Source organism: Octopus bimaculoides, chromosome 2 (genome assembly GCF_046866305.1).
Source record: "Octopus bimaculoides isolate indiv1 chromosome 2, ASM4686630v1, whole genome shotgun sequence".
NCBI lineage: Eukaryota > Metazoa > Mollusca > Cephalopoda > Octopoda > Octopodidae > Octopus > Octopus bimaculoides.
This window is the reverse complement of record NC_142929.1, coordinates 46645834-46668298: the sequence shown is the minus strand read 5'-3', so window position 1 is coordinate 46668298 and position 22465 is coordinate 46645834. Positions and strand designations below refer to the sequence as shown.

At 35.8% G+C, this 22465-nt stretch overlaps 1 protein-coding gene and 1 long non-coding RNA gene across 3 annotated transcripts in view; one reads left to right on the top strand and one right to left on the bottom strand.

Annotated features, from left to right (window-relative positions):
• Positions 1 to 2901: 2901 nt before the first annotated feature.
• LOC106874362 (uncharacterized) lies at positions 2902 to 18942 on the bottom strand. Of its 2 annotated transcripts, none has more exons than XR_001409998.3 (3): positions 18646 to 18942; positions 12154 to 12224; positions 2902 to 3169 (listed from the first exon to the last, which is right to left on the bottom strand). It is a non-coding gene; the product is annotated as an uncharacterized LOC106874362 (long non-coding RNA). The 2 variants fall into 2 exon arrangements; XR_016238881.1 differs by lacking the exon at positions 18646 to 18942 and adding an exon at positions 16928 to 17032.
• LOC106874350 (uncharacterized) overlaps positions 7276 to 22465 on the top strand; it is a 550150-nt gene continuing 534960 nt past the window's right edge. The window contains exon 1 of the mRNA XM_052976981.2: positions 7276 to 7431. Within this exon, the coding sequence (XP_052832941.1) occupies positions 7426 to 7431 (6 nt within the window). The 5' untranslated portion in view covers positions 7276 to 7425. The remainder of the gene's footprint in view (positions 7432 to 22465) is intronic.

Here is a 22465-nt window from a genome sequence, read left to right as displayed (position 1 = left end):
AGGTGTCATCAGGTATGGTGACAGGTGTATCTATGGGTGGTTGTGCGTTTTTGCACATGCGCGTATGTGGTCAGTAGTACACGGGACAGTGGAAGGATGTTTGAGAGGTAGTCAGGGGTCATCAGGTATGGTGACAGGTGTATGTATGGGTGGTTGTGTGTTTTTGCACATGCGCGTATGTGTTCGGTAGTACTCGGGGCTGTAGAAGGGTGTTTGAGAAGTAGTCTGAAGGATATGTGAATGGGTGGGTTTGGATATGTGTGTGTGTGTCTGTTAGCATGTGTATGGAGACGGTTTAGGAATGTGAATATGTGTGTGTGTGTGGGGGGGGGGCATGTGGATGGGTGCCTGTAGATGTCCCACTCTCTCTCTGTCGCTGTTGTCTGTCTGTCTGTCGCTCTCTCTGTATATGTATGTGTGTGTGTTCGTGTGTGCGTGTGGGGATGTGTGTGTGTTTGAACGTGTCAGTGAATGTATGTATGCGTGTGTATGTGTGTGCGCGTGAGTATGTGCATGTATATGTGTATGTGTGTGTGCATGCGTGTGCGTGTCTGCATGTGACTGCGTGTGCGTGTCTGCATGTGTGTGCGTGCTTGTGTGTGTGCGTGTATGTAAATGTGTGTATACACACACACACAGACATATATATATATATATATATATATATATATATATATAGTTCAAAAAAACAATAACAGAAAAACAAAAAAACAACAAAGTGAGGACGTGATATGGATAGTATTATTGGACGCTCAGGAAAGGAGTACAAATATATATATATATATATATATATATATATATATGTAATACAAATAATAAATGAGTATATCTATATATATATCAATACAAAATATGATACAATAAGATATGATACATACGTAGGTAAAATACAGACATACATATACATAAGTATGTATGTATGTATGTATAAACATACATAGATATATGTATATATATTTGTGTGTGTGTGTGTGTGTCTGTGTGTGTTTGTCTGTGTGTCTGTGTGTGTGTGTCTGTGTGTGTCTGTGTGTGTGCCTGTGTGTGTGTACGCATACAGTTGCTGCATCTACAGAACAACGCAGCAAAGTTATTTTGTTTGTATTTTAACTAGACGAATATGACAATTTTTGCGTTATTTTTCATTGTAATAAAATTTTCTTTCTTGCTAATATATTTTTTTAGCATTCGTTGTTTATCTATTTATTCATTTATTTATTTATTCATTTATTTATTTTCTATATGAATGTACTTGTTTCGGTGAACGTACGTCTCAGCACTTTTGCAAAGCTATTAATTTTTTTTCTTTTTCTTTAGTGAGAAAAAATATAGTTATATCGTTTCGTTTCTATAGTTTTCATTTTCAAATGTTATGTCTCCAATTAAAACACGTTCAAGAATTAGACGCATGTATCTTTTTGTCTGCTTTTTCGTTACTCTAGTTGTTATGTTGCTACATATTTTCTTCGCAGTAAAGCGTTTTTCAATACGATGAAACTATTTCGTATTTCAACAAGAGCTATATATATATATATATATATATAATAATATTATTAGGGACAAAATCCAAAATTACAGGTAAAAAACTCAATTAAAATCAATTTATAAAAAATTAAATTGAGCCTTATAGATAAAGTATATATAAAATATATATAGTTTTAGGGAAAATAACCAATTTTCAAGAACTCATCGATGAAAATCCACTATCACATATAGAAAAATTAATAATTAAAAGCACAATAAATGAGTATAATATAAAGTAAAGTAAATATCATAAGATAAATATAATATTATATTATATTATATTTATCTTATGATATTTACTTTACTTTATATTATACTCATTTATTGTGCTTTTAATTATTAATTTTTCTATATGTGATAGTGGATTTTCATCGATGAGTTCTTGAAAATTGGTTATTTTCCCTAAAACTATATATATATATATATATATATATATCGATACTATAACACCTCTTAATTTTTTCTTTCATTTATGACGACCTGGAAAGCTCTTTCGGTTTGCAATTTTCTGGTATCATGTTGACGAGACCATTTTTCTTTCTGGTGCTCTCGTAATACATTGTAACTAAGAGTTCATGGTTAGATGTGATGATGCTGTGTAGTTAAGGAGTGCGGTTTGCAACCATGCTGCTTCGGTTTCTGTTCTGTTGCACGACACATTGCTTATGTTTCTTCTACGATAGCTTGAAGACCGACCAATACCTAATTTTGGTAGGCAGAAACTGAGTGGAAGTCCATTCACGACCGATGTTGGATAATTTTTTGTCCAATGTTGATATTCTGTGCTTTTTAATACTATCTAGCTATAGGAAATGTATTCTCAAACCGAATACCGCAGTTTTATGACGTTATTAAAGTATCTCTACGTTAAGCTTGACATACATACATACATACATACATACATATGCATGTATTTATATATATATATATATATATATATATATATATATATGTGTGGGGAGGGGGTGATTGTGTGTGTGTGTGTGTGTGTGTGTGTTTGTGTGTCTGTGGTTGCCCCCCCCCCCCACATCGCTTGACAACCGATGCTGGTGTGTTTACGTCCCCGTAACTTAGCGGTTCGGCAAAAGAGACTGATAGAATAAGTACTAGGCTTCCAAAGAATAAGTCCTGGGGTCGATTTGATCGACTAAAGACGGTGCTCTAGCGTGGCCGCAGTCAAATGGCTGAAACTAGTAAAAGAATAAAAACAAGAATATATTATGTGTGTGTGTGTGTGCGTGTGTGTGTGTGTGTGTGTGTGTGTGCATATATGTCTATTATGCCATATATGAAACTACAGCTAAAAGAGGGCTTAACCACGAAAAATGGGTCACGCCCTGTGGTTCTGTGCTTCAAAATTTTAAGTATGAAAACGTTAGACCTGTTTAAGAATATAATTTATTTTGGTAAGGCCGAAGAGAAATAGTGAAATCAGTTATATTCCCATATCGAACATGTAAAAAAAAACCAGCTCCACACATCCCGTTACAAACGAAAGTCGGTTTGCTCACGTACACATGACGTAGTAGTCCGGCAAAAGAAGAGATCGATAGAATTGCTACCTTACTTCAAAAAATTCAAGCACTGGCGGCCGATTCGTTCAACCAAACCCTTCAAGGTTGTGTCCTAGCATGGCCGCAGTCAGTGACTGAAAGTAGTAAAATCATAAAACATAAAAGACAAAGAAACATGTTATGCTTTATTTCAAGGACATACACATATGTATATGCATTTTAGCGTCTGACATATATATTATAGAGAGTAGAGAATTGAAAATCTTCGATTAGCTGAGATTATTTTGCAATTAGTTGACAATGAACACGTCCAGAAGCGTTTAAAATAAAAATAGACAATAGTCAAGGGAGTTAACTACACTAAGCTCAGTTCATCGAAATTTTTTGAATATTTAGCAAAATATGTAAAATGCTGATTGATATAGATTAGATCTATAAAGCCAGCCGGGCGAAATGCTTAGCGGTATTTCGTCTGTCTTTATGTTCTGAGCTCAAATTCCGCTGAAGTCGTTTTTTGCCTTTCCTCCTTTCAGGATCGATAAATTAAGTGCCAGTTGCGTCGATCTAATCGGCTGGTCCCCTCCCCCAAAATTTCCAGCCTTGTGCCTAGACTAGAAAAGGATATGTTACGGTCCTAACTGACTTAATTAGCGTAGAATCCTGGCAAGGCAAAACGTATGTATGAATGTATGTATGTATGTATGCATGCATATATGTATGTATGCATGTATGCATGCCTGTCTGTATGTATTTATGTTATGTTTTTATTTAGAGTAAATTTTGACCGGCCACTTAGTTGGTAACAAATTGTGAAGGAAAGTATCTTGTTTTAACCATCATCCTTGAAATCTAAAGGTTTTATAGGTCCCAGATATCGTGATTACTTGTATCATATGAATTAAAGACTAGTATTCAGTCATACTTTGCTACAGACAGGTATGTATGTATGTCATTATTCAGTTTATTTCAAGATTTCTTGCCAGTAGAGAAAGAGCCAATTTCTAACCTAGATTCAAGACGCCTCCACTGGAATTTCAACATCAACAGAGTATTTCTATATGTATGTATATATGTATGTTTGTATGTATGTATGTATGTATGTATGTATGTATAAGTACAGATTTGTATGTTTTGTTTTATGTATGTCTTCTCATGCATATATTTGCATATCTCGACATGCTCATATACACTTAAATGCTAAAGTTCTGACAAGTTTTACTGTTCCAGTGGTCTTCGAATAAGCTTTCCTCTTTCTGGTTTCGAAAAGCTGATTTGTATTTCGGCGGTGTGTTACATATCCTAGTGTCCCAATAATTACAGGTATAAACCTGGGCTCCTAATTTGGATAAAGTAACTGTAGATTTCTCAGCTGTTCAGAGTAGGTATTTTCTTTTTCGTTGATGTATGTATGTATGTATGTATGTATAAGGAATATAAAGGAATCGATTATGAATACCACTAATGGGGCAGAAGGAAAATAACTATGTGTCTACGTGTGTGAGTGTGTAAGTATGTATGAATGTATATATGTATGTATATATGTATGTATATATGTATTTATGTGTGTGTGTGTATGTGTGTGTGTGTGTATGTGTGTGTGTGTTTGTGAGTTTGCTTCCCTGTAATAATATCATTTATACCTCTTCTCAAAATATAGGAGACGTGACACAAAAAATAGCAACTTTAACATCTCGTCACTCGCCAAGCTACGTGAAAATGCCCAGCTATAGTATTTGCGGCAAAAACAGCAGAATACAAGGAATCTTGTGATGTTCTGCATTGGCAAATACTAAAGCAAACAGTTCAAATAGTGGAATAAATGGTATGGCATGAAGAAGAAAAGAACTGTAGCATTTCAGAAGAAACATAAGGTTGCTTCATCAGAAAGAAAAAAATGGTAAAAACAAACAGAAAACAAATGCAACTGTATTATATTGAAACAATGTCAGTATAACAAACATCGAGATAAAGCGCCAAACAAAATAAGTGACTCTCTTAATATCAAATATACACACCCGTTAGTCTCCCTTCCATCTCTCTCTCTCTCTCTCTCTCTCTCTCTCTCTCTCTCTCTCTCTCTCTCTCTCTCTCTCTCTCTCTCTCTCTTACTCTTTTTCTCTTTCTCTCGCTCACACGTACATATTCGTTCACATATTATACATTCAGTTCTTAATAGTTGTTAAAAACGTCCCGACATTGAAGTGCTGAAATGTGAGGAAAATAATTTTGATAGAACTCTTTGATCTTTTCAAACCAACTTTGAATGAAACCAGCCATGACAATTGACTTTTGCGCTATTTTCAAACAATCCTTTCTACTAACAAACAATGCATGCTAGACCAGACTCTATCCTTGCCCAACTCTCTAACTCTTCCCTCTATCTATATTGGGATATATACGCATTAGATAATCACTGCAGTGTGTTTCATTCTCAATAAGGATAAACCTGGGCCTTCCTGTTGTTGTCTTAGCGCACCAACTTATAATATCACATATGTGGTAGAGACAACCATTATCAAGAAGCTGCTATAATATCTAGAGTTTCTCTATCTGAAGTGCGGTCTTCGCAGTGGATGTCATCTGGTTAGCAAACACTCACAACATAATTGTTGTGTTGACGCCCCCAAGCGAAGAAGTAGGCTCGACCAAGACATATAAATAGACGTAGTATGACCGTGGAAGGAGTCGACTGACTGTTGAGTAGTCGTCGTGTAGCGGTCAAGCAGAGATCATCCGAAGGTATTAGATAGAAGTAGCTTGAGACATAACCATAATAAAAGTAGTAAAGTAGTTGTAAAGTTCCATTCCGAGTCATATAGACTCAAGGGTCGGTTTCCGGGTTTCCACGGCGTATATACACTCCATCTAGGCGAGTGGATGGAACGACGAGAAATGAAGTGTTTTGTTCAAGAGCACAACACGTCGCCGAGTCTAGGATTCGAAACCACAATCTTATGATCATGAGTCCAACACCCTAACCACCTAGCCACTCACCTCCACAAAAGGTAAAGCTTTCTTCTCGTGTCATACCGACTCATAAGGACCAGTTTCCCAATTTTTATGACATATATATTCCCCACATGGATGGGATGCCGGTCCGTCGTAGGATTACTCTTTTTTTTCCAGCTGAGTGGACTTGAGAAACATGAAGTGAAATATTTTGCTCAAGAGCACAGCGCGTCGACTGGTCCAGAAATCGAAACCACAATCTTATGATCATGAATCCAACACCCTAACCACTAAGCCACGCACCTCCACCAGTAAAAGTGGTATCAGGTAAAGAATGGCCATCTTTTTGAAGACCAGAAATTACTTCATCTCTCCTAAACAGCAGAGATCACACACCGGATCCAATGAAAGATTTACCCTGCTGATTGGCATGAAGTTGCTCACCAGTTCACGACAATTTTGACCAGAGGTATGCTCCTTCTCCTTGCTCTAATTTATATCGCCATATTAGCCTCTGATCTGCTGTGCTGGTTGGTCTTATGCAATTTCCGCTCAGACATTCTCAACTCTCCCCTCTTGTTGTCCATTCTTATCTGCTCACCCCTAGATACCATGCTAACAACTACTCCCCCCCTCTCTCTCTCTCTTTCTTTCTCTCTCGTAACACTATTCCAATGACCTTTGTTCTTCAGTTGCGGTTGGCTTCATTCCGTTCCACCTCCGTTCGATATCCCCCACCATCATCACTAGAAGAACTGGAGACTGTTTCAGCTAAAGAATGGACAAAAATTCCTTTGGAAATAAGTCAAACTCTGTACGAGTCCATACCTCATAGAATTCAAGCTGTAATTACTGCCAAAGACGGTCCTCCCCCATAGCAGAATAATCTGTTTGAAATTTTAATGTCTCCATTGTTTTTTCCAACCCCTGTACATGTATATGTATGTGTATATATTTACGTATATATATATATATATATATATATATATATATATATATATATATATATATATATATATATATATATATATACTTTATTTAAAAGCAGCAGAAATATAATATATTATATATGTATGTATGTATGTATAATGTGCACACACAGAAACGTGCAAACAGGAAGAAAGTAAAATACAGTGAGCGAGAGAGACAGACAGAAACAGAGAGAGAGTAAGAAAGATTATAACATGAGAAAAAGATAGAATAAAATATTGTATCTTAGCGTGTGTGAACGTGTGTGTGAACGTGTGTATTCATATGTGCATGTGATTGCGCGTGAGTGCGCGAGTGAAAAGTCATAGAGAAACGCTGGGCGAAACGTCACGAAACGGTTGGAATATACAGCTGTCACTGTGGACTCTATCACGGTTTGATGTTTTCAATATTTCTTTGTTCCACAAGACAATGAAAAGCGAATACCGAGTCTAATAATAACCAGGCTGATATGAAGGTAAGTAGCTACTAACAGTATTTTAATTTGCTTCGTGTCATATGATATAATTATATCATGATATCAATAACATTTCTGGTCTGGTCTTATATACCTGTATTAATATGAAAGACAAAGATTTTGCGACAATATTTTGTCTGGCTCTGGTTTTGAAAATTGAGTTAAAGTATGTTATGTATAAAGCATCCGTGGTATTGTTAAGAAATAAATGACGATTATCTTCTAAGAATTATCTGAATCCTTTGTTTAATTTTGTAAGACCGAAATCTATATATACAGGTTATTTTAATTTGCTTCTATATATAGGCTTTGTAAATGTGCAGTTTCTAGGTACGTGTATGTGTGTGTTTGTGTATTTGCGTGTGTGTGCGTGCGTGCGAGCGTGTGTGTGTGTGTGTGTGTGTGTGTGTGTGTGTGTGTGTGTGTGTGTGTGCGAGCGTGTGTATGTGTGTGTGTGTGTGTGTGTGTGTGTGTGTGTGCGTCGGATTTGTAAGTACTTGTGTAAGCAAATACGTGTGTATAGTGCGTTGACTTCTAAGAAGTCGAGTCTACCAAGTTCTCAGTTCTTAACTTCATTTAGGGCTCATCGTAAAAGTTGTGAGCTTCGAGTGAGAGTAGGTTTTTTTTATATTCCTCTCCTACCCTATTCCTCCTCTCTTTTCCTCCTACTCTCTCTCTCTCTCTCTCTCTTGCTTTTTCTTTTTCTCCCTTTTTCTCTCTCTCCCTTCCTCTCTCTCTTCACCCTTTTTATCTGTTAATGACCGACGAGATCCCCTTCGGTCATGAATGACCATGAGATTGCACCTAGAAAGTGCCACCTCTGAGGCATAAGTCCGGGCCAGGTTGTTTATGGAAGACCAGCCGTCACCCATGCACACCAGCCTCTCCTCTCCACGTCACGCCACTGATGTTATCCAAGGGAAAGGCAAAGGCCGATACAGCTTGGCATCAGTGACGTCGCAACTCATTTCTACAGCTGTGTGAACTGGAGCAACGTGAAATAAAGTGTCTTGCTCAAGAACGTAACACACAGCCCGGGCCGGGAATCGAACCATTACCTCATGACTGTGAGCTCGACGCTCTAACCACTGAGCCATGTAAAGTTAATGACCACGTGTAAAGTATCAGAAGGATTTGACTGACTGGTCACCACTTACATTTCATATCACAGATTTTACGCTTGCAATCTTCTGTAAAAAAAAAAAGTGCTACTCAGTAAAAAAAAAACAAAAAAAACTAAAAATCTCCGATAATATTTGTCGGGAAATATTTCCACCTAAGATACTTGTCATAGACCTCCACCCAGTGGCATCCATTATCTGGAATCAGCTTCTTTTGCCCGACCTTACTATCATAGTGTGTGTTGTAACCGTGATCTATAGAGCTGTATTCTGTCAACTTCGTTTTCTTTTTAACGTTCGACTCTATCCTCTCAGTGGAGGCGCAATGGCCCAGTGGTTAGGGCAGCGGACTCGCGGTCGTAGAACTGCGGTTTCGATTCCCAGACCGGGCGTTGTGAGTGTTTATTGAGCGAAAACACCTAAAGCTCCACGAAGCTCCGGTAGATGATAGTGGCGAACCCTGCTGTACTCTTTCACCACAACTTTCTCTCATTCTTTCTTCCTGTTTCTGTTGCGCATGTATTTCAAAGGGCCAGTCTTGTCACACTGTGTCACGCTGAATCTCCGCGAGAACTACGTTAAGGGTACACGTGTCTGTGGAGTGCTCAACCACTTGCACGTTAATTTCACGAGCAGGCCATATGAAGATCCAGTGTGAACTTGCAAGACTATGCATCACTAATGAAGTCTAATAATATCGACAGTTTATTGTATTCTCAGCATAACCAGCAAAGATAAGATTTTAAAATCAATTTCTCTTTCATGCAGTTCTTGATAAAAGTTTCATTAACACGGTTGATGTTTTCTTATTCTTGGTGTAATTTTAATTGATTACCTACATTCTGTATTCTATCAGGGACACCTTCTGCACGAAGAATATATAGTTCACTATATATTCTTCGTGCAGAAGGTGTCCCTGAGAAAAATTTCTCAGATCAGTTTTCTATAGATAATACTATCATTATCAAGTCGCTGTTGCTTCTAACTTCTGTATATTAACGTGTGCATAATCAAGAAGCTGTTCCTGCTGTGCAGATAATACAAAACTCCCTAACACATACATTGTGAAATCCACTTCTTTGACATGAATGGTTTCAATGCGTAAACACATCATCAAATTCAGTACAATAGTGACATGACAAATTATTCTAATATTCGAATCCAGCAGCAATAGCTTTTAAAAATAGCCACTATATATGTATAAGAGTTGCAAATTTTCTTTGCATTAAGTACTAACGTAATGAATGAAGGCAATATCCGTATTGGGATGCGGTCGGTAAACGTTGTTTAACCAGACAGAAGCAAGGGTGACAATAAATGAAGGAAGGAAAAATATCTTTAAAATTACTTGTCATACTAGAGACACAATTACTGTATTTGATGTCATATAAGCAGGCATGTCTTAACAGTGTCATAGGTCCCCGGGCAAATCAACACATTGGGCCCTATAGTATTATTTATTGACATTAATCCATAGCATACATCAGATTTAAACACTGAGACCTGTGAGATCCCTGGACAATTCAATGCACGTGGCTCAGTAGTATTTATTAATTGACAGTAATCCACAGCATACGTATGTTGATTTAAATTGGACCACTAGAACCACTGAGATTCCTGAGCAAATCTCTGGGCTCTATAGCATTTATATATTGACATCCAGCAACAACATACATAGATCAGAATAGGACCCTTACACCCGTGAGGCCCCAGGGCAACTGCCTACTGTGTCCATACCTTAAGAAAGTATTGTATATAGGAAGTGCTTTTCTTCTTCAAAATTGAACCCCACCCACCCCAAAAAATATCACCATGGATCATTTGTGCAAAGTTGGGCCTACATTACCTACTTTAAAGAAGTAAAGACCGCCTTCGGACATAAATGACCATGAGATTGCACCTGGAAAGTCCCCCCCCCCACACCGAGGCACACGTTCAGGCCAGGTTGTTTATGGAAGACCAGCAGTCGCCCATGCATACCAGCCCAACCTCTCCATCGATGTTGTGCAAGGGACAGGCAAATGCCAATAGAGCTTGGCACTAGTGATGTTGCAATTCATTTTTACAGCTGAGCGAACTGGAGCACGTGTGTACAGATGTGTGCATATATATATATACATATTTATATGCATATATATATATATATGCATATATATATATTTATATGCATATATATATATTTATATGCATATATATATATATATATCATGTGTGACACTTATTCGGTAGCCATGATAAAACTCCGAGTTTCGGATGCCGGGGCGGAAACCCACGCCGCCATCTCTTCAATTACCTGGCCATTGAAAATTTTCAATGGCCAGGTAATTGAAGAGATGGCGGCGTGGGTTTCCGCCCCGGCATCCGAAACTCGGAGTTATTTTCAATGGCCAGGTAATTGAAGAGATGGCGGCGTGGGTTTCCGCCCCGGCATCCGAAACTCGGAGTTTTATCATGGCTACCGAATAAGTGTCACATATTTTTACAGATAAATTCCTCTATTTACACATAATATCGAGGTTACTTTCTTTCTTTTGTTGTCTTTGCTATCAACATATATATATATATATATAATATATATATATATATATATATATATATATATGTATGTATGTATGTATGTATGTATGTATGTATGTATGTATTTGGAGAGAATATTTTTTTCTCAGTGGGTTAAGACTGAGTAAAGAAACTTTTTAGAAAGTCGAAAGACATTAACCTTTGGGAAGAGATTCCACAGAATGTGTGTAGGCTTTGCTTTTATAGATGTGCAAGCGCTTTCAGTTCTTAACGTTTTCATGCACATATTATTATATATAGTAGACATTGTTTTCAGTAAAATTGTTGTTGACTATTTCCAGTTTAGTTTCCGGACTCAGAAATCTTATGAAATATTCTTGTTTTGCCTTCCGGAGAAGGTTGTTCTCTTCATTTATTTTATGAAGAAGGAAAATTGTAAATTTTCCTTGTGCACAGGTGTCCAGATGTTCGCTACATGGTATGCATGGTATATATATATCTATATATATATATATATATATATATGAATAAAAATTTAAAAAATATAAAAAAGGGTTTTGTATGATCGTGTCTAAAGGAATATATTCTTTAAAGGAGTTCCAACTCTGTTTTTTATGTTTTATTTGTATTCTTATAAAATTAATGTGGGATATAGAATATGGAATATATAATATAGATAGTAAAATGAAATGAAGTATTGAATGTCTTATTGAATATATGAAATATTGTGTATTAAATATATAAGGACTAGTATACTTTCCTGCCTCATGGAGTTGACTGGCTGTTCTTTTGTCTTTTATACATATTCCTTTGAACAGCAGCAGTAGATGTTTAGCTATTTTTAGAGATGATGCCAAGTTTATTTTTAGAAATGATGACATTTGAGAGATTTCTTGTGTTTTAGTTATAGAGATAAGATGTTTAAACCCCAAGTAAGATTAATTTAATCATTGTTTGTTAAGAGTGGGTTTGAATCTACGGAAAAATACTTAAATTTGACATGTTTTAATACCTACTGCATAAGTTACATACATGTTTACGTATGTCTACACACACACATATTCATATATACTCATATACTTACATTGACACACACACAGGATCTCAGCATGCCGCCCTGGCATTGCCCGGTCAAGCGGGTCGATGTAGGAAACGCTAAAAGTCAAATGATAAATGAATAGCTAAAGAGAGACGCAACATTTAGGCACTGATAAAAACGAAATGAAAACCAACAAATTATGTAAAAATACAACATAATAACAAATTGTGCAGTGGAATGGAGTAATGTGATAACAAGGCTGAAGACTACTGGCAATAAACAGGAGTTAAAGTGGTTGTAATGATAATAAAAAAAACGTCAATGGTCAAATTATTAATAATTATTAACATAATTCTAATAATTTCCAACACAGAGCATAAGGGCAGTGAGGATAATAGCGATAAACATTAGCAATAAATTAATACATGAATAAATTAATAATAGCAATGTAAATGACAACGTGCTATTGTTGGTAATAATGGTGAAGGAAGTAGCCACAATGTCTATGCCACCATCTTTATGTCTGTTTTTACCGTGTTTGCATGGACGTGACGTGAGAGGTATTATACGATATGGTGTCTCACTACGTATCACATTTCTTTGTCATTTTTTTCCTAAAGTCCAGATTCTGAAATCCGTTTTCATTACATCTGCCTATATCTTCCTCTGTCTATCTTGGTCTTCCTCCTCAGAGTTCCATCTTTCATTTGGATATCTCAGCGTTCTTTTACTCAACAGACGTTTTTTTTTTTTCATAATAGTGGCATCTTGGGCAAGTGTTTTCTACTAAAACCCAGGGTCAACCAAAGACTTGTGAGTGAATTTGACAGGCAGAAACTGAAAGAAGCCCATCGTATATATATATATATATATGTGTGTGTGTGTGTGTGTGTGTGTGTGTGTGTGTGTGTGTGTGTGTGTGTGTGTGTGTGTGTGTGTTTGTGCATGTATGTGCGTGTATGTATGTGTGTGTATTTCTGTACGTGTGTGCCTTTGTGTCTGTATTTGCCTCCCCTACCCCGCTTGACATCCAGTGTTGGTGTGTTTGCGTCCTTGTAACTAGCGGTTCGGCAAAGCAGGTCGATAGAATAACTAGCAAGCTTTAAAAAACATATGCCCAAAAATCCCTTCCCTCAAGGTGGTACTCCAGCATGTCCGCAGTCAAATTACTTAAACAAGTAAAAGATATCTATCTATCTATCTATCTATCTATCTATCTATACATATATATACAACGAATTGTGCTCGATTTATTTCCGCTAGCATTTGCATACCCTTTGCGTTCAATGCCCATTTCTTTTATTTACTTCGAAGTTCACATTTCTTATTCTTGTAACATGCAATCTACTTTTCCCTCAAACAGGGAAAACTTTTGATGCCAGCGGAGTTATTTCTTTCTTCCCGATCCTTATTCTGACTACTATGTTTTCTGACCGCGTATTTCCACTGGCATTTAAGTCACCCACATTACAAACTTTTATCAACTAGAGAGTCTGCCAAAAAATTGAAAGCACTGTTGTCCCCACTCTTCACTACTTCTATGAATCAGCTACATATAATATCTTCCTTTGCTGATCCCATCAAACATCTAAATAACTTGTGGACCCATAGTTTTCAACGGATGCACCAAATAAAATTTCTACTTACACTTTTGCAATATATCGTGCATGGTCATTATTCAGACGGTAGTTCAGTTTTGTCTTCTTTCCCGCTTCGGCTTTATTCTTTACTATTTATTTAAAGTCTCATAGACTTTGCATCCACGTTTCTACTTTCTTTTCTAAATCTGCGACAGATTCAGTTACAGTAACCACTTCACCTGATTATTAAAGGAGTTCCCACGGGCAAATCTCATGAGCCATTTCTTAGCATCTTGTTTTCTTATAGACCACTAGACTACAGAACACGGTACTATGACAAAGGCTTTTTTTCAGGTCCTAAGAATGATTAATATAGTGGCTTACTCACAGCTAAAGAACTTCCCTTGTAGTTGTCTCACAAGGAAGTCTGCATTACTGATACCCGTACCCTGTATTAGTAAACATCAGAACTGCACCTCATCTAAACTAATTCTCTTCTTGAATAGATGTGCTAAAGCTTTTTCTGATACTTTCATAATATATTCCAGTAGATTGATGTCTCTGTTGTTGCTTCTTTCTGAATCATCTCATTTTATCGTTGTAACAGGTGATGATAATAATATTGTACCAATCATTGTGCCTGACTTAGTGATTAGTGTATCCCGATCACGATCGTGAGGTCGAGAGTTCGATTCCTGGTGGCGCGTTGTGTCCTTGAGCTAGACACTCCTTTCACACTGTTCCAATCCACTCAGCTGGTAAAAATGAGTAGTACCTGTATTTCAAAGGGCCAGTCGTGTCACACTCTGTGTCACGCTGAATTTCCCTGAGAACAACGTTAAGGGTACACGTGTTTGTGGATTGCTCAGCCACTTACACGTTGATTTCACGAACAGGCTGTTCCGTTGTTTGGATCAACTTGAACCCTTGTCGTTGTGACCGACGAAGTACCGGTGTCATTCATTGGATATAATACCACCTGTACTCCTTGGGTGACCATGCCAATAATTAGCCTGATGCTCTACTCTATACTTAGCACCTCAGCACCTCATTCCTGATAAGCCAAAAGTTTTGTTTTTACTTCCATAGCCTTAATCGCTGCTTCGATTATGCATCCGTTAAAATCAGTAGCCGATCCCACTCTTGTGTCAATTTGAAACAAATCCCTCTTTTTCTCTACACAATCACTTTCTTCACTGTGAGTAGTTTTTCTTAGTAAAATGTACCGCGCCTCTCTTTTCTCAACATCGTTAAGGATTAATGGAGCGTTAGTATTCCATACACACTTGATGTACAGTGACACTTTCATGTACATAAGATCATTTCTTGTCAATTTGCGATATAGCACTTGTTATAGAAGATTGGAAAAACCTTTCAACTTCACTGCTTGTTATTGATACCTACGCCTACCTACACGAAGTTATTATTCAGTCGGGAAAGCTGGGAGACAGACATCTATGAACGTGCTTGCAGAACAGAAGCTTGGCTGAACGGCCACCTGTGTGCACATGGTCATGCAAAGTTCAATGAAGATATGGCACTTTCACACACACACACACACACACACACACACACACACACACACACACACACACACACACACACACACACACATACACTCACACACACACACACACATACACATACACACACATACAGACACAAACACACATTTATATATAGTATATGTGTATGTATATGTATGTAGATATATATGCGTGTTTCTGTATACGTATATATATATATATATATATATATATATATATATATATATATATATATATATATATATATATATATATATATATATGGGAGAATTTACGAAAAAGACAACAGACGAAGACAGGTGCTGTAAACAACAAACGGATGTATTAGTTTAACGCTTGGGAATAGAGGAAGTCTTTGACGTTTCGAGCCTACGCTCTTCAACTGAAAGGAACACAGAAAGGAATAAGGAGAGAAACAAGGAGAAAAAAAATATAAATGTAGTGATCAGCGATATATATATATATATAAATGTACAGGAATTAATCTCTCTTCGCTCCTTTGATGGAGAAATACAATACTATACTAATAGCAAAAGGAGATGCACGTTGCGTTTAAAGGTGAAAAGACGATTTCTTACGGTTTGGTCTGCACTCGGAATATACGTCTGTCCCATGTTAGAAATATTAATACCTTGTTTCAAATGGGCAGAAGTACATTCTGGTCTAAACAGTATCAGTGAAATGACACCTTCACTCTTATCTTTCCTACCACTGCAGCCCACAGCAAACACTCAATTCAATCTTTTATTGTTTTCATGTTTTTGTTCCTTTATCCCCTTCTTCCTACAACTCTCTCTCCCCCTCTCCCTCTTCTTCTCCTCCCTCACTTTATCCATTTCCTTTCCTCTGCATCCATTTGTATCCATTCATTTCTTGTAACTCTTCCATCCTCGATTGTGAGCTACTGCATCTGAACTATTAGTTATAAATAATAACAACATTTCTACCCGAATAATAATGTTACTCGAAAGGTGATGCACGTAGAATTTCCGTGACTTCGATTTTCTGATTGGCAAAGTACGACTCAGTTCATAAGGGGTCCATCTGATGAGTGTGATTCATTAATTTTGCACAAAAGTCTGTTTGGTTGTTTGTTAGTATGTCATTGTTAAAGTATATTTTACATTCTCACTATGTTCATAACGGAAACGTGGTCTTTTATTTTTCTTACGAAGATCTGCAAAGAGTCAGGTATACATAGCTGTTTCAGTGTATGTATTGGAATTACAACCTTCTAAGAGATATCTTTCTCTGATATATCAAGAATTATAATTTGAAGATCTATTTGCTTATGACACTGTTTGTTAAAATAAGCCACACGCTCAAACACCCACGTACACACACATACTTATTTATATATATATATATATATATATATATATATATATATATATATATATATATATATATATATATATATATATATATATATATATATATATATATATATATATATGTATATATATATATATATAATAAATATTATATAAATATATGCATATATACATACATATATGTACATACCTACGTATATATGTATATATACATGCATATATAGGTACTGGACATAAAACAAAACGTTAAACACAATGTGAAACGAAAACATAAAAATGAAAACATAGAAAACGAACATTTTTTCGAACAACGATAAAAACAAACAAAGAAACGAGAAATGCAGCATAAAGAATATACCCCTTCTTCAGTTGTCCCTGCTTCATCTACTCCGCGTTTATATATACAGTTCAAATTTACAGAAAAACAAAAGACGAAGACAGTTGTAGGAACAACAAGCGGCGTATTAACTTAACGCTCGGGAAAAATAGAAAAGTTTTTTTTACGTTTTGAGCCTACGCTCTTCGACAGAAAGGAAAAAGAGGGAAAAATGGAGAGAAAATGAAAAAAATGACAAGAGAAAAAAACAGTGTAGAGTTCGACAGTCCAACATGATATACATTCATACATACATATACATATTTCTATGTATGTGTGTGTTTGTCCATAGATGCATATATATATATATATGAAAAATGTATCTACGTATACATATATGCATATATATGTGAGTGTGAATGTGTGTGTGTATAAGATGCATGAATGCATACACACACACACACACAAACACACACACACACACACACACACACATACACACGCACACTCACAAACGCATATGAGATGTATTCACCAAAATATGAGATGCGCCTTAGGCACAGACGCGCTCCTAATTATTAGGATATTTTGTAGAAAAAGAAAACAAAACGAAAGGAAACAAAAAATTTCGTATCGTCCATCATACGTTTAGTGAGAGCAGTTTCGAAGTAGTTTTGTGGGAAGAACATTATTTTGTGCTTGCAAATGTAATGTTGACTGGTATCAAGTACAAAATCATATACATTTGCATTATACTAACCTAAGGAAGAAAAATAAATCGTATGTATTCTAGATAAAAAGAAATACGGTTGATTGGTATTAGTGAATACAGGTACTGACAAACAAAGTTAATATATCGGGAAAAATTGGTACAATCCAAGCAACAAAGAATATGAGAATGAATTTCTATTGTTACAGTATATGCAGAGAAAGCAAGCAAATATACTTTTAAATATTAGTACACAGCAAAGAAGAGGAAAAAATAACAATGTATTCTAGGAGAAACTTGTGCTTCAGTAAATAGCATAGCTTACATAGCTAGGCAACAAGGAACAATAAATGCTAAAAAAAAACAAAAAACACAGCAGACTTTTAAAGTTGATTTTATCATTGTTTGCAAATTGTAAAAACTTATCGTGTACGGAATATGTAAATCATCACACTCAGAACTTGAAATCTGATTCACCATAACTGGAATTCTTTGAAACAGAGTTTGAGGCTACTGTATTTGATTGAAACAATAAATTGTCTTCCTTATTATCAATAAAACTATTCATTCATGCCACATTTTGAAAATGGCTATACAACCAGATCATCTTTTATGCTATTCTATGTCCTTCTGGTTCACAAACAACGGGGAAAGTAAGCCTGTTATTACTTCCTGCCGGTGTCACTTCAAAATCTGAAGCTTACATTCGTTTTTTCCGTTCCTTCCTCGCGGGTTCTTAAAATCACTCACTGACTGAGAGATTAGATCTGGTAATACAGCTGAGTTATCATTTACACAAAATTTCCTTTTAACACGCTCAGTCTTTCGAGCTCCAAACTGGCCTTAAAGAAAATTACTATCCATTTTGCTTCAACTTGTAGCTAATCTGACTGCATCCTTGGAAGAACATATGGCAGAAGCTCATGCAAGGAAATTGCTACAGAAATCAGGTCTGGTAACTCTATAAGCCAATGAAGATTACGTTAAATGGTCATTAATCTACTAAAAATAAAAGCAACAAAATATAGGAGATTGGTAATACTAGACTTACACGTAAGATGGTCACAGGTGGAATGCCATTACTCATTTAATTTTGGTCGATGAAGCGGCTAGAAAACAACAACAATCACTGATGTTTAAAACTGTAGAAGTGAAAATTGGCATGGACAAGATTTGAACTCGTAGTGTAGAGATATGTAACCATATACTACATTTTACTTTGCACAACATAGAGTTCATTCCATCAAACAGTTATCTCTTTTCAAGATGCTGTTATAACGAGAGTGGGGTCGTCCACAATACGTTACAGATTTTAAATAGAAAGATAGAAGCATAACTCAGTAGAAAGCTTTGCATGAAGAATGCTTGTTGCTTGGTTACATACAGTAATATACATACATACATACGCACGTGCGCATATATGCTCATATGTCCATATATTTGTATCTATCTATATCTTCTTCTCCGTATATATATATATATATATATAAACCGTATATATATATATATATATATATGTGTGTGTGTGTGTGTGTGTGTGTGTGTGTGTGTGTGTGTGTGTGTGTGTGTGTGTGTGTCATTGTGCGTGTGTAAACATATATGCACATACATACATATATATATATATATATATATATATATATATATATACATAAACACACACACACATGTATATGTATATACACACACATACATATATATATATATATAATGTGCAGGCGTATTTCGTCACTGATTTCACACAGGCTGAGGGGTTTAGGCATGATTTTATATGGTATGTCGTATATTATTTTTCATTCCTCCTAAGTTAAAATTATTTTCGCTAATAACAATAATAGAGTAACAACATACAACAAGAAAACAATAAAACTAACAATAATAACAATGTTGGTGGTAATGTCAGTTTTGATGGTGGTGGCGGCAGCAGAGGTGGTGGAGGTGGAGGCGGCAGCAGAGGTGGTGGTGGTGGTGGTGGTGGTGGTGGTTATCGGCTTGTTTAATTGCTGTCATTAAAGGAAATGTTTTCACCATTTCTCCATAGCTTTCGTGTTCCCCTACTGTTCATTACAGCAAGTCACAAGCAAAAATCTCACTGCCTGAGATCAAAGCAAAATCTTCTTCTAAAATGCTCTCCTTCGTTGTCATTCTCTTTCTCGTATCCTGTATCTTTCTCCATCTTTCTCCATCCTCTTTCCCTCACTTTCCTCTCTCTCACTTCCAATCTACGCCTCTCCCCCCACACCTCATACTCCTTCATACACATGCACGTACACTCATACGTATTCATACGCTTAGTTTCATTCATTTGCACTCGTCTCCTGCAGACCTTTCCTTCATACATATACACATGCATATACTCACACGATCCTCCCATACACATACACATAAACACACGCGCAGTGATTCCACCTTGTGCGCCATTCGAGTATAGCATTTTCAAAGCAGTATGCAACAGTCCTCAAGTTAGAACATAAAAGTTGTCTTGAAGCATATTCGACGCTAAAAGACAAATGACAACCCTTTTTCGCAATAAAAATTCAATTATTTATTTATTTTAATTTTTTTTTTATCTTTCTCTTGAATTGCTATTATTTTTATTTTTTGCAATGTTTTCTACGATGTTTTCCCCTAGATAATGCCCCATATTCCATTTATTCTTCACATTTCAAACACAATTTCTCAAATGTGAGATGTACGTCTACTGATGTGTATGTAGAACATGGTGGATTATCTAAACAAAAATAATAAATAAAAATGAAATGATTTTTAAAAAATGAAGGAAAATATCAAACCTGATTTCTAAGAGCTAAGAATGCGTCCTTGACATGATAATACAACTTATCGGCCTATTAAAAATAGCAGCTAAATATACCTCAAAATCACATCTCGCAGTCAAAGGAGAGGAAACTATGCATTAAACAATGTAGTCTTTGATGTACAAAATTGTTCAATCTAAGCTGGCTATGGGACAAAAAAAGAATATTGAAGCAACATTATGATTTCTACGTTTTGGGATATGCTTATGAGATTTAAACATTTCTGAATTACCTCTCTATAGGAAACGTAAAACAGTAACCAAATGAAAAGTGTAAAGGTAAATGAATACTAAAGTAATGCTGAACAAGCGGTTGTTAATGGCATCAAAGCATTTAAACAGCAGTGAATATAAATAAATAAATAAGCATATAGATATATTAATTAATTCTCTGTTATATTAGCTTATATATAATATATAGATATATAAATATAATATAATATTCATTTCTCATTCGATGGAGTATTTATTTTGATGATCTTAACATAACAGAACAGTAAATTGTGTGTGTGTGTGTGTGTGTGTGTGTGAAGTGAAATAATTCTTCATAGATGGGTAGATATTTTGAAAATCCATAAGCTAATATAACAGATAAAAAGAGAGAAGGACCTGCATAGTTTTTCGTAGTGGTTCTTCTGCTGAGTTATGTACATATTTTTATACTCACTCCTATATAACTATTTTATAAATGCTTTGATGCTGTTATCAACCACCTATCCATCGTATATTAAACTACAATTTCCTTAGCTTGACTTGTATTTTGCCAGTATCCAAGTGTTGTTTGCCTGGATTCCACCTCCTTTCGTTAGTATAGGACCCCGAGGACTGTGAGGTCCCCGGACTAATAAATTTTCTAGGCCCTATAGTATTTATTTTTTGAGATTATCCCAAAGCATATGCAGATGAAAACTGGACCCCGAGACCTGTGAAATCCCTGGTATTATTTTTGTAGTATTATTTATTAACACCAAGCCACAGCATAGACCACACCTAGTCCTGCGAAGCTCTCAGGCAATCGTCCAGTGTGCCCATGCCTTAAGACAGCGCTAGTTAAAATTTTCTAATATCAATGTCTTTGTATATTTAACTTTCAAGAAATACCACCAAATTAGTGATCATCGTATAAAATAGAAATTCACATTTTATAATGAGGTTCAAGTTCCATTATCTCTGAAAATGCTTTCGATTACGGCTCTATTTGAATATAAGTTTAGAGTCGGGTACCAAACTTCGTGGAATTAAACTATAAATTTTAAATCATATGAAACTTTACCTTTTGATGCCAAATGAAATGTAAAAACCTAAATTTAAACTCCAGCCCTAGTGAAGAAGAATCAATTCAGTAATGGACAAGTGAAGCCTAGTGTATGCCGAACTTGACAAAATTAATTAAATTTCAGTATATATTGATTATTAAACTCATATTTTATTATCGTATTGGTTTCAAATTTTGGCAAATGGCCAGCAATTTCAGGGTAGGGGAAGTTAACTACATCGATTCCAGTGTTCAACTGGTAATTATTTTATCGAAGAATGAAAGGCAAAGTCGGTGGGATTTGAACTCAGAACATAAAGTCGGAAGAAATGTCTCTAGACAATTTTTCCGTCACGTTAACAATTTTGCCGGTTCGCCGTATTTCATTATCATATTAAAAGTAAAAACTGCGATTGCAGCCTCAGTCTGAGTGGATAGTGATCAGGCTTAAACGCGAGCTTCTAGAATCTATGGCTCCTGTTTTCCAAAAAAAGAGACTATATTCAAACAGCTCTACAGTTTGGGTTCAATATCCGTTATAAACATATTTCGTCTCGTTTGCTTTCAATTCAAAATTTGTAATGATATTTACAGTTATTTTATCTCTATAAGGAACTGTGTTTATGATTTCAGAGAAAATATTTTAACTTTGAAATCGAAAGCACAGATTGTAGAGATAATTAAAAATGGTTAGCAAGAAAAAAAATTACCTGAAATGTAATATCAAACCAGCTTTATAGTATATGGAGGAATTATAAAGAACATTCCTTCAAGTCATCAAAGTATACAGACAACAAAAAT